The sequence below is a fragment of the Colobus angolensis genome, unplaced genomic scaffold (assembly GCF_000951035.1).
Source record: "Colobus angolensis palliatus isolate OR3802 unplaced genomic scaffold, Cang.pa_1.0 Scaffold140, whole genome shotgun sequence".
Taxonomy (NCBI): Eukaryota; Metazoa; Chordata; class Mammalia; order Primates; family Cercopithecidae; genus Colobus; species Colobus angolensis.
Genome location: NW_012114489.1, coordinates 8099918 through 8114299, shown reverse-complemented (window position 1 = coordinate 8114299; position 14382 = coordinate 8099918). Strand labels below are relative to the sequence as shown.

The 14382-nt window shown below is 36.8% G+C and overlaps 1 protein-coding gene across 1 annotated transcript in view; it reads right to left on the bottom strand.

Annotated features, from left to right (window-relative positions):
- The window catches only part of IL1RAPL1 (interleukin 1 receptor accessory protein-like 1), a 1423595-nt gene that overhangs the window by 5554 nt on the left and 1403659 nt on the right, over positions 1 to 14382 (bottom strand). Inside the window, exon 9 of the mRNA XM_011935152.1 lies at positions 9423 to 9566. Coding sequence (XP_011790542.1) covers positions 9423 to 9566 — 144 coding nt within the window. The remainder of the gene's footprint in view (positions 1 to 9422; positions 9567 to 14382) is intronic.

Genomic DNA, 14382 nt, shown 5'->3' with positions numbered 1-14382 from the left:
AAAAAAAAAAAAATATATATATATATGTGTGTGTGTGTGTGTGTATATAGATATATATATATATATATAGATATGTATATATAGATATATATATATGTGGCTACTCATTGTCTAAATAATCAGCAGCTGCAATTTTAGCTTGTTTTCCTTGAAATTTAGTCTGATTTCCCTCAGTTGGAAGCGATATTTTTCCCATGTATTATATGATTGTGCTTATATCTTATCTTCTCTCTTAGACTATGAGATCCTTAGCTCAGGTATGTGACTAGGGCTTAGTAGATGCCCAAGTATATCAGTTGATGAAATGAACGAATGGCATCACATGACTCACACCCTGTAGCTAATTTTGAGATTTTTCTCAAGACCCTGATCATTTCTCAGCAGAGACTGCTTTGGAGATGTAGACTCCATGCTGCTCTGACTTCTGAAGGAATTACTGGGAGCTGTGGTTCAGAGTTTAGCAAGGCTCCTTTGGAATAGTCTTGAACTGTGGCTTCTCACCTTGATTCATGAGAAGACCTTAGGGTCTGTGTAAATGCCTCTAGGAAAGCGGTTTTCAGACTTGAGCATGAATGACAATCATTTGGAGGGCTGGGCCCCACCTCTAGATTTCTCGTTCAGTAGGTGAAGAGTAAGTTCCTAGAATTTATATTTATAGCAAACTCTCAAGAGATGCTGCTGCTGATTGAGGGACCACACTTCAATAAACTGTTATAGAACAGGATATAGGCATGCAGAGGTCTCAATGACACCAAACAACTGCAGTTATCTGCCAGGTATTTGACCACACCATCATAAAAACTAAACCTTGCCCCCTCAGCTCCACGATAGATGGCCCTAATACTTAGAGGAGATATATTCCCAATAAATAGCTGAGAATTCTTGTTTTTATCAAAAAGGGGATAAATTTTTGCCTAGACTAATATATGAAGTAACCATATTAATCCTAAATGAAATTTAGGAATTGGTGCTATGACATCAGTTAGTTTTCTATCTCTTTATGTCATCTGGATGTATTTATAGCACTTAAGTTAATATCTCCCAGTTATAATGGAGATATTTCCAAGTAGATTATACTGTTCGTAGAAAGCCTCTTTCGAGCATCTGCAGCACCATCCTCAAACCAATGGGACACTTGAGTGATATCTAATTTCTCTCTTTCTCCAGAGTCTGCATCAGTGCAGTCATGGGTTAGGCATTTATTTACCACCAGAAGCAAGCCCATGATTTGAAAGTCGTCAGACTGGAAACAGAGTGCCAGATGCCATACTAAATTCAGCAATGGTTTTTGACTCAAAATCATATGGACTCTAAGGTGTCTTCCCTTTTTCAATTGCCAACTGTATATGCATCTTGGATAGTATGTCTTAGATTGTTTTGATATAAGTAAGAACATAAATTGACATATTTTAATGTGTATGAACTTCACGTGACTAGTGAAACTGTGAAAAGCTGACATTTTATAACCATGAAAAACAAAATTATGCTAATATTTTTAAAGGACAGGGCTAGGATAATTTAAATTCAACTTTCATTCATCACCAGCTTAAAAGTACTTATAGGTTGCTACAAGAATCTATTTCTTATTCTGAGCTTTATTCTCAAAATCCTCTGTAATTTAAGCCATCAACTATAATTCTGTTCACAGCAGAGATGAAAAACAGCTGGTATACACACTCTTTGTAGTAATTCTTTATAATCTCAAATATAGTCATTAAGTTGCTCTTTCTTATGACTTTCAAAAGGTGCTGGCAGATATGCTCCACCAGAAAACTAAAACAAAAAACAAACCAAAAAAACCAAAGATCCAATCGTTCAACTAGTTGTTTGGTTACTTGAAGTCAATCAACAGGTCCAGCAGATATTTCTTCTTAAATTTAATTAACTAAAAATTTTGATGTTTTATAAAAACATTTTCGAGAGGAAAGAGGGAAGTTTGGACTCTGTGGCGTTAACAAATAAAAACATGAATTTAAAATGTTAAGAAATCTTGATGAGGAAGGAAAAAATGGAATTATGTTCAGGAATGAAAAGCGGGTTTGGAAAGGTGATAGATAAATGCAACTTTCTCTTTAACATATGAGAGGATAATACCCTCAATGTTCTTTAAAAGGAACGAGGAAGCAAGGAATCTGCGGGATTATTTTAGAATAACACAGCTTTTAAGAAAATGTAGGTTGAAGACTCCTTTATCAAGATGAAGGTAGTGGCTGTATTGGATTTGGTTAGAAAACAGATTTACTGACAATAGAAATGTTTTAAGTATGACATCCAGTTTAGGGGAGTTTTTAACATCTAAACACTTATTGAACAGTTGTCAAATGTTTTTGGCAGCTGGCTATTCCTTTTTTTTTTTTTGTTCTCAAGTACATATGAATCACATAAGTGAAATTGACTAGTGGCAGAGGCCATCATTCAGTAAACGGATTCCTAAAATGAAACTGGGGGAGGGTTCAAAGATAAATTGTATATTTCATCTTTTTTTAATCCTAAAAGTTGATTTTGTATGTTTAAGTGTTGCATATTATCACAGAAAACTTTGATAATTAAAAATTTGCACTGATAAAAATTGAATAAATTATAGTTTTCAAAAAGTAAGCCACATTTCTTGTGTCTCAGATGTGCCATCATATGCTTTCTCAATTTTTCACGATACGATTTTTCAAATAAAATTCTCTTCAGAGATAGATCATATATCTTTGAATGAATAAACATGAGATATATAAAATCATAATGTTTTGATTTTATGATTATTGAATGTTATTGTCTTCATAAATTTTGCTTTTCATTTCAATTCTGCTATGACAACCTCTGGCAATTGTTGTAACATAAATTTGCTTGACTGGTGCACTTTGAAATATTTACAGTACTGTTCTAATTCACATGTTGTGCCATTTGGTACTTTTCTGGATTATCTGAATCTATAAGTTCTGAAACACTTAAATTTGATACTAGTTAAAATATCTGTGGTATAATGTAGTAAAAAAAAACCCAGGAGCTTAGCTCAAATCTTGATTGCCATAACTTTTTATATAACTCATTTGGGACTATATTTCCTGATCTATAAAACGGCACCTCCCTGAAGATGTCTACAATTAAATGAGACCCCATCATATAGCAAAATGCCTGGTCCAAAGGAGTCATTCTGTAGATATTTATTTCCTTATCTTGTATCCCTAAGAGGGCAGCAGGCAACATAGATTCAGAAGTCTTAAGGGGATAAGCAGTAGCAGAATAGCATAGGGAGTACAGATTTGGGATAAGAAGCCTTGGTTCCCACCATTTAACAGTTAATGATTTGAGGCAAATCATGCACCCAGAACAACTCTACATCTCTGCTTCTGGGATCCAAAAACTTGTTCTAGCTTCTAAAGATTATTCCTGTGTATATAAATGGTCTAACTACCACCACACCCCCAGGTGGAGAAAAAAAAAACACCAAAAAATCCCTTTAAGGTTTTTAAATGATTTACAGAGGTAATATGTTTCACTGATGGACATGAGGACAATAAATCCTGAATCTATGAATAGTGAGTGATTTTGTAATTGAAAGAGAAAGAAAAAGAAATTCTATGGCCTAAGATTTCATAGATGCCAATGTGCTTAATATGCCTGAAATGGAACAGATGTTCACATTTTCTGAGACGGAGGTGGAGATTATAAAAAATTGCTCTAACTAATTTTGTTCAATGCCTGTAATAACTCCCAACGTAGGACTAGGAAATCTCTTTCTTCATCTTTAAAATAGGATTCGTGTTAGTGATCACAGTGTTCTTATAAGCTTGCCCTGCTGTCATTATGAGTAAGCATGCCCCACACACTTCACAGTCAGAGAATGAAAAAAAAAAACGAAAACAACAACAAAAACCATTTTGCACTCTGAAAAAATATATATAAAGTAGGATTATAAACGTTAAACAAAACTTGAAGGGACATTCCATTCAGAGACATGGAGGAGCAAAGGAGTCTGACAGTGTTGTGATGACTGTATTGTTTTAAAAAATCTTTCCAGCACAAATGGGGGTAGTACTTTGTTAGTATGAGTTCTACTCTAAAGGCAGTAGCTTGCCTTTATTAGGATGGTCAGCAAGCATTTAACTAAAATAAGGCAACACTCCAGAGGCAGTCACTACAAGCACTTAAACTATATTTCTGATCAAAAGTAGATGCTTCATCAATTAACACAATGGATACTAGAAATCAGGTTTCATTGCTAAAGACAGTGGCTTTTTACTATGTACAATGGGTCTTGGAAATGGTATCTCCATGGTAAAATCAGTGTTAATCAAGACATATGAATTACTTAACACAATTTAGAAACACATCCCTACCCCCACAAAAAATCTAGCAGGGCCAGTGGTCTGCCCCCTTGGAGAAGGTCTCCTAGGCTTAATTCCAAAATGGTCTTGATGAAAACTATCCTTGGATGTCAACAGAAGGTGAGTTTGATCCTACCACTGAAGTACTGCCATATTTACCTTGGGAGAAAATTTCTTGCAAGGTTTCTGAAAAGTATGCACACATGCAGATTCATATCTGCACACAAACACACACATATACAACAGAATTGGAACTTCTGATTTATAAGTTGAGTGATAAGGCTGTCTGCTAATAAATATTTTTGTGGCAGAATTTGTCCAAACTTTCTTTCCTTTTATTGTGGAATCAAAGTGGTAGGGGGATAGCTACTCTTCTCCTCCCCTTAACCATTGTGGTTACTTCATTTTCCCCGAAACACTCAGAGAATTATGCATGATTACATTGTCTTAGGTTCATTCTCAACAGTTGCGTTATTCCAAAGACTAACATCTTATTCTAACTAGAACTCTGCACGTTGAGATCCCATGGGGGTGGCAATGCCACAAAAGTAAGGTGGTTCACCATTTGATGGCAGTTGCTTTCTGAGCTAAGTCTAGACTTGTTCTGGCAGGCAAAATGGAGGCTTTTTAAAAAATAGAACAGTAAATTTGTACTTAGATAATTCTGTTAGAATGTGAAGGATAAGATAGAGAAGTAGAGAATGAAAGCAAGAGGGTGGTGTAGGAGGTTTGGACAGAGCGGTTGCAATTAAGGGTAAGGAAAATATCTGTTTTTGAGAGATGCAATTGACTGATATTGATGAGTAATTAGAAATGGCACATGAGGAGAAAGTGTGGGCCAATGAGGTAGAGGGTGATACAAGGAACCGAGGTGTAAAATGGAGGATGACAAAGAATGAGTATGGGCGGGGAGTGTGGTGGAATTAGAAATGCTAAGGACTGACCAGGAGAGACAGTAAAATGTAAGGTTATGTAGGGGGGAACAAGGAGTGATGCAAACGAACTGAGAGAGAAAAGCATCAATATGTTCTATCTTGAGAAAATATTAGAATCCTTCTATATCATAATTCTTTTGATAAAGAACTGATATACCCAGATAATGCCTTTTGTAATGACTCCAAAGGAATGGAGTGAATGTGTCCCTGAGGCCAGAAGCTCCATCTGCAAGTCTGATAAAATGGCTGTAAATCTTGGAATTTAGAGTCATTTAGACTGGAGCTTACATTCTGTCTTTCTAATTGTGTGATTCTCTGATTACTGATAAAGTAGTCAACACATCACTTGTTATTCAATAAGTGGCCATTGAATCTATTATTATCATATTGCTATAGTAGGATATTACTAAACATTTTCCCCTGGTTATTTTTCACACTTTTTGCCTTACCTTACTTCCAAAAGTATTTTATGAATTACCCTCTCAGGGAAGGTAAATATGACAGCCATGAATAAAGAAGGCATTGCTCAGGTTTGACTCTAAATTATACTTTTTAAAAGCCAAGACAAGAATTTACAAAGCCTTGGGTTTTGTTGAATAGCCATGTCTTATTTGGAAGAGGAAAAAGCTTGCAGAGCTAGGAAGCATGGGGATTTGACGATGTCAGAGAAGTTTTTCAGTATTGGAAGAGTGGATAATTCTTTGACCATAAAACCATGTATAGGAGGCTCTAAGGGGCTGTGCCTAAGGTTTAGAGCCTGCATGGGTTTCTGAGAAGGGGCTCTCAGGGCCCCAGAGAGGAGAAGAGGATAACAGAACTTCCTATGGTTTGAGCAGAATCTGAGAAGGGCGAGGATTTCTGTCAAGTTTCCCAGGGAAAATCTTGGGAAACTGTAAACTTCAGAGAGAAACCTTGCACTCAATGTGAAAACCGTATATGAAAGATGCAAAGGTTAAAGAAGATGATTACTCTTTTTTGTTTTTTAATGGGAAGGTGGGTATGTGTGTAGCAGAGCTTATGGGACTAGAAACACAGGTAAGACTGTCTGAAATTCACAAGGGAGAAACATCTGGGCAAGTGTGTGAAACTTGTGACTGGAGGCCATGACAAGGATCTAAGCCTTCAGGAGTCCGTGCTTAACATGTCCAAAGACCAGGTGGTAGTATCTCAAGTTGAGGAAGGGATGGCATATGCACCAGGTGACTTTCTCCTCTACCGGAAAGCTATATATGAGTTCCCTAGAAACAGGTTTAAACAAGAGTAAAAGAGAAGAAGGGAAATGGAATATTCCAATTTTCAACTGAGTGTTAACCCACAAGAAGCTGAATTCCAAACCAGAAGTGACTGAGTAATCTTGGAGAAGCAAGGTTATGAGTTTTTTCTCAGTAGAAATGGGAACTTGAGAGCCAAGTTGAATGCTTTTAGAGCACTAGAGAATTAAAGAAAGTTGCATTTATGCACATTTAACTTTTGTAAAGACATAGATTTTAAACTTGCTATATTATTATTAGTAATGCTGTATGGTTCTGATAAAACAGTGTTTCTGGAAGTTCTAGAGGTTAGCTATGATGCAGCAGGAGATAGGTGTTAAGAGTGGGCCCCTGACCACCATTTCAGCAGGAACGGGTCTGATTTAATATAGGGAGGCTGAACATGTGATTGCGGTTCTAGTGATAATGTCTTCCCATAAAACCATTTGAACAATCACTGCCTTGACAGTCTTTGCTTTTCCCCCTCCCCGCCCCCTTTTTAGGGGAATAACTTGTACATTAACATTTTCCAGATGACAATTAACTTTGTTATCTTGGTTTTCTTTGGGACTAATGCATTTTCAGTGGCATTTCAAGAAAATTCCTAATAGTTAGACCCTCGATTGTGCTTAAGATGGCTCCAGAGACAGAGTTCTAAGAATTGCTAAAGCATTTATTAACTAAATTGGCTTTCCGAGAGAACCTTCTCATCTGTTAGAATATTGGTTGTTAGTGTTTGTCTGCTTTGTTTTCTTACTTAAGACATTTTAAAAAAAACTGAGAACCCAGCAGCTTCAGAATAGCAATGAAATCTGGTAAGGCTACCCAAGTCAGGCACTTAAGTGTTTACAACTAGCAGGACCCACTAAAAGAAACTTCAAGTCATTGAAAGTTCAACTGCATATGATTAATTCGTTTTCATTATATTCCAGAATTTTCTACATTCAGAAAATGACAGATTACTACCCTAGAAACTGATGGTTTGGTAACATTATTCATATCATTCAGAACACAAAATAAACATATTCAACACAGGGTTAATAGAAAAGGGGAGATTGTTTTGGTAATATGCTTTTTGAAATACCATGCACCGTGCTCATCGTGCAAACAACAGCAGATCTTTAGATTGTATATACTGAACATACTAAATTAAAAAACAATAAAAATAATAGAGAGTGTCCGATAAGAAAAAGGCTTTGGGAATAGACTTCTTTTCAAATCCCATCTTGGCCACTTACAGTATTTGTGTTATCTTCTTGAGTAAGTTATTTAACCTCTGAAAGTCTCAGTTGCCTCATCAGTACAATGGAGGTTACAATATTGACCTCAGGATGTTTGTGAGGCCTAGCAAGAATGACTTTAAGAATGCCTAGCACTATGCTTGGTACTCATTCAACAGTAGTTCCAACAATGGCAAAGTCCTTATATTTCTTCAAAGCAGCAGCAGCAGCAATAAAAATAATAATAATAATTTGTATCAATAGGCAAGAACGTTAGAAACAAATAGGCAAACCGGTAATTTTAAACTTAAGAAAAAAAATGGTTTTGCTGCAGCTCAGCCTTCACCCTAATGGGAAGGAGAGAAGGGTAAACCAAGAGGTGTGTTAGGCATTCTGAATAAACCTCTTCTCTTTACAAACCTGCAAAACTACAGTTTTGCTTGTGGAATTATTATTCCAGAGGACCCTGGAAATGTGGCAACATAGGCAATTGCCTCATTTTCCTTGCTACCATTTACTGCAAAACTGAAAAGCACTGAAAAATACCATATATAAATATGATGAGACCGGGTACGGTGGCTCATGCCTGTAATCTCAGCACTTTGGGAGGCCGAGACGGGTGGATCACCTGAGGTCAGGGGTTCAAGACCAGCCTGACCAACTTGGTGAAACCTTGCCTCTATTAACTACAAAAAATTAGCTGGGCGTGATGGTGGGCGCCTGTAATCCCAGCTACTCGGGAGGTTGAGGCAGGAGAATCGCCTGAACCCGGGAGGTGGAGGTTGCAGTGAGCTCAGATTGTGCCCTTGCACTCCAGCTTGGGCAACAAAAGTGAAACTCCACCTCAAAAAAAAAAAAAAAAAAAGATGAAGAAACCTTTGTCATCTGTACTGTTCATTGTCAGTTTGCATATGCTTCCCACATTGCTGGTTTATCTTATGTTTTTAAAAAATGACCAAAAAGGAAAATAAACTAGGTCTAATGTGCAGTTTAGGGAGCTGAATTTTAAGGACTCCATTTTCCTCTTAGATTGCACACGTATTCATTGGTGACCAGAAGCAAACACTAATTATGATTTCCACAAAACAATATTTATCTGTCTACTTATAGTACAAATATGAGATGCATTACTATGAAATCAATGTGCTTGTGGATTTTTCTGTTGGTCCACACTCAGAATAAAAATTAACCTATCTAAATATAGCTAAATAAACAAGATTGAAAAGACTGCTGGATGAATTTAAAATACTCAGTACAGTTTATTATAATGGATCAGTCTAAACAGGAACAAATTGAGATTCACTTCAAACTACTGGGCTAGAAAACACAATTAAAAGAGACACCCCTTACCTAAAAAAAAAGTAAAACTGGCCTTTCAGTCCTGATTACAAGGTGAGAGAAAATGAACGCTCTGATGGCATTGCAATCAGTGTTTGTAATTTGTAAGTGCTGTTTGGAATACAATTCTAAAATGGGTAGGTGTTGCTTTACAACTTTCAGAGGAAAATACCTACAGTATTGGCTCTAAGGCATCACACATACATTTCCTTACAAAACAGAAATTTACGAACTGAGCACTGAAAGAATATAAGAGCTGCTGCTATTGATTATGCAGGTGACTTTCTTCCCCTTAATAAAACAAAGACAAGAAAGAAACTACAATATTCAGAAAGAACAATGAAAGAGGTAACATCCTACCTCCATCCAGCTCTTCAGCTCCAAAATGATTCCTGTAGAAGAGCATGATTTCGATCTTGTAACACTTGTAGATGGTCACCAAACATACAAGCAGCAAGAGAATAGCACCAAGCCCTCCAGCAAGTTCCACTGTGTACATTAGCTCTAGAAAGAAAAAAACCACAATTGGGAATTATATATTATTCACATCCAAAATCACAAATTAAATTCAATTTGATTTCACATTTTCCTGCACGAGATGAGATGTGGGTAATGGGTTAACAACAACCCCTTTCCTTTTTGCATGACAATTTGACCTTTCGATAACTTTCTAGCTCTGTTGCCTTGGTAACTAGATAAGGTGGTATGTAATAACTATGTTGCTAAGCAACATTGCTTGTGGTAAAAATGAACCTTGGTTGGTAGCTTGCATTTGGACTAAGAGAATTGTAAATATCCGATTGCAAACTATAATAATGGGTTCACCAGAGTGCCATAACTCTCTCATATAAATGTATCCCTTGTGGAGATCCCGGAAGCTATGCTTATGGGGTTGATAAAATAAATACTGATTCCTGTGGATATGAAGCTTTTAAGCTAGCATGAATTTTGGCCTTTCCCAATGAGAATCTTGATCCCTCTCACTTGAGCTGTCACCTGTGGGTTGGGGGCCAAAGAAAGGTGAGAGGTCAAACCACACAGTTCCAGGAGAGCACTGTGGATTGTTGCATAGAATGTTGGCAAGACTATCTAATGAATGCTGTCTGCTGACTCCTGCCAGGAGCAATGGCTCCTGTGTTGTATCTTCCTGAATAGAGTGATACCAAGGTGGTCTACCATAATCTTGGAGGCTGAATGCTTTTTGGGTGTAAGAAGTAGGCCTCCTAGTGGATGGGATAGTATATGAATATGTTGGTGGTGTTTTATTTTCATTCAACCATTTACTTTTTAAAATTTTTGCTTCCCCTTTTACCAGGCATGCTACTACGTTCTATCCAAAAAAGGAATTTTCTTGACACTCACTGTATACAAATCCTCCTTTTTCTATTGAATACCTACCTTAGATCAAAACTTATCAGGAAAACTTGGAGATAAAATATTTTGTTATTTTTTCCTTCTTTAGAACTATGGACATTGTAACAAAAATAAGGATACCGATGGCCGGGCGCGGTGGCTCAAGCCTGTAATCCCAGCACTTTGGGAGGCCGAGACGGGCGGATCACGAGGTCAGGAGATCGAGACTATCCTGCCTAACACGGTGAAACCCCGTCTCTACTAAAAAACAAAATACAAAAAACTAGCCGGGCGATGTGGCGGGCGCCTGTAGTCCCAGCTACTCGGGAGGCTGAGGCAGGAGAATGGCGTAAAACCCGGGAGGCAGAGCTTGCAGTAAGCTGAGATCCGGCCACTGTACTCCAGCCTGGGCGGCAGAGCGAGACTCCGTCTCAAAAAAAAAATAAAAAAAAATAAAATAAAATAAAAAAAATTAGGTATTTAAATAGTCAGCCATCATGCACAGATTTTTGAAACTCACTTTAAGTGTTGTCCTAATCATCATAGCCCAACTGTTGTCACTGATGGGTAGCCATTGTTCCCTGCAGATGACAACTACCTAAAAAGTACTAATTTCCTTAATTACAATTAAATACAAACATTTCTGAAATTAAAGCTGTAAAATAATGTTGTTCTTGATTCTGTAATTCAGAATCCACCAGTAAGTTATCTAATTTCATAACACAGTCAATGTAAGCAAGCTTAGACTGAGAACTTTAAAATAATCCATGGTTTTGCCAGTAACAAGTACCCTCAGGTTATAAGATCGGTCCTGAGTTCTCACAGATGGGGTGAAATCATGATGGGACTGGTGTGGTTTGAGTGACAAACAATCTGAAAAGCATGGCCATCATTTTCTCACAAGAACATTGTATATGTGTGTGTTTGCATGTGATGTCACTTTTCCTATAATAATTACAGAAAAAAAAAATCCTCAGGCTGGGCACACCTGTAATCCCAGTACTTTGGGAGGCCAAGGCAAGCAGATCACCTGAAGTCAGGAGTTTGAGACCAGCCTAGCCAACATGGCAAAACTCTGTCTCTACTAAAAATACAAAAATTAGCTGGGCATGACGGCGGGTGCCTGTAATCCCAGCTACTCGGGAGGCTGAGACAAGAGAATCGCTTGAACTCAGGAGGTGGAGGTTGCAGTGAGCTGAGATCTCACCACTGCACTCCAGCCTGGGCAACAGAGCGAGACTCTGTCTCAAAAAACAAAAAACAAAACAAAACAAAATCCTCATTCATATTTCCTATTACCTAGCCCTTGATTTCTAATTCTACAGTTTAATAAATAACACATTAACTACTGTTTAATCAAGTGTATTTTTCTGTAATTCTTAAAATTAAATGGGAAATTGAAGAAAATATTATTTAAAATGATTGAACTGTATGCATTTAAGAAATAAAAAACAAAGTGAGATCACATCTTTTAGAATCTAAGTAAATTAATATGAAGTGTGAAACACTACAAAATACCTCCAGCAGCTTATCTGATTAACATTGTGAGGAACCACACAAGACAGTACTACAAAAATACGAGGAACAAAATACAAAAAGCTCTTCAGTATAATGTTTTTCCCCTACTATATGAACAGAAAGGGTGAGAGGCTAATCCTGTGGGGATACATTGGGTCTTGTTCACTCAAGATAATAAACTCCACCATACAGAGAAGCCTGTGTAAAATTCTAACTTATGCCCACAGGGTGATTTATAAATCAGGAAGATGTGATTTAAAATACGCTGGATATAATGTGAGAAATAAGCATTTCAACTATGGCTTCTTTTAAGATTTTCTAATTTAGTATATTAAACACTAGGAATTTACCACTCAAAAATTTCTTGTACAAAAAAGGAAACGGAAAAATAATCAAGGACACTTAGCTTCCACTCCCAAACATTGCTAGTGACAGTACCCAATGATATTACCACATTGTAAACTTTGGGGTAATTTCTAATAAAATTAAATATAAATCTACCATATCAATAGCAATTCCACTCCTAGGTATTTGTCCAAAAGAAATATCAGCGGATATCTGCAAGAAGAGTTGGATGAGAATGCTCAGAATAGTCTTATTTATTCACAGCAGCCACAAATGGAGACAACTTAAATGTCCATTAACAGGAAATGATGAACAAACAATTGCATGTTCATATGATAGGATAACTCAGTGATAACAGTAATAAACTACTGATACACAAAACATGCATGACTTTTACAAAATTATGTTAGAAAAAGGAAGTCAGACACAAAATAATACCTACTGTAGGATTCTATTTAAATTACGCTGAAGAACAGACCAACATAATCCATAGTGACATAAATCAGGAAATGGATTCATTGGTGATGAGTGAAGGGAAACTTATTGGAATGGAGCAAGAGGAAACTGTCTGGGGTAAAGGAAATAGGTTTTGGTGTGGATACACAAGTGTTTATATTTGTCGGAACTCATTTAGCCAAACACTTAGAGCTCCATGTTTTATATTATGTTAATCATATTTCAATTCTTTAACATGTTGATTTCTTTTAAGAAAAACTTAACTTCTAACCAAAGGCCTATGTGGGGAGAAGTGTGCGAAGAAAGCTGGGAGTCGGGAAAGCTGTTCTGCTCTAGATAAGCACCCAGGCAGAGAATGATTCTTTTATGGTGTCCCCAAGCACATTCTTTGCATCTGGAGGCACTACACAGGGGCTGGACCTGTGGCGTGTCATAAGTGCCCATATATAGCCAAAGAGCTTTGGAAATAACAAAAAACTTTTGCCTGAAACATAATCTGATCAATCCAATAAACAGAACTCTCATTTTCTCCAGATGGTATTTATAATACTGGCCTCTATATACTTTTTTATTTTTGAGAAATTGAATACATGCAAATTAGAGAAAAATTGTATGAAAATAAGTCCTTCTTATTTTTAGCAAAGCAATTACCCAAATAGGAGTTACTCCCATTGCTAGATGTCACGATCCGTTTGAAAAATGATATACATTTCTTAGAATACTCTACATAGACAATCAATAGTGTTGTTTAAAATATAATAAGAAAAAGAGAGCAGGTTGATGTAGCTTGGCAATTACTAGAAACAGCCTTGTGTCACATGGAAAACTCCTTTAGAGTACAAACATATGAAAAGTTATATATGCTTAGAGAATGAGCAATAAGCAAGAATAATTCTTCTGGGCCATAGATAGACGTTTACTAATAATAGAAATACCAAAAACGAGTCTAAAGAAACACAATTTACAAGGAGCTAATTTATCCTGAGATCCTGAGAGCGTGGCAGACTTTCCCCCAGAGACTTCTGTAGTATTACATTGCAGAAGCATAGTGTTCTTATAATGTCCTTATAGAAAGGTCAGGAACAACATGGAAATGTGTCTTTCCCCATGGTGTACAGTGCCTGCTCCTCAGTTACTACATTATTTCTATGCAGGAGTGAAATATACATGCCTACACATTATACATGTATGCAAGTTAAATTTTTTTCCATTTAAGTAAGTCACACTGGTTTATATGGCATATGCAAACTCTCTCAAAGAAAATGGTGCATTAGATTTAGCCTTTGTATTCTTTTGCTCCAAGCCAGATAGATTCATTAATACATGCGCTACCATATTATTGCTTATCCTTTGGGTTATACAAAATTACTAAGGATTAAATTCTGTCACAGTTAAGAGAAATCATTTGGGCCCACTGCTGTATTTTATCTTTACAATGTAAATGCTGTTGGCCCAGCAAATGTCATTTTCCCTTTGAAATGGGATCTGCCTTTCAGCTCTAGTTCAAGTTGCCTGGAGTGGCAGCATTTAAAAAATAAAAAGATTCCATTTCAGCACAATTCAACATCTGGGGACCGATGGAGAAAGTGCAGACCTTTTAAAATCTGTTTAGCCTTTGTGTTATTTTGTTAAAATGATAGACTCTGCC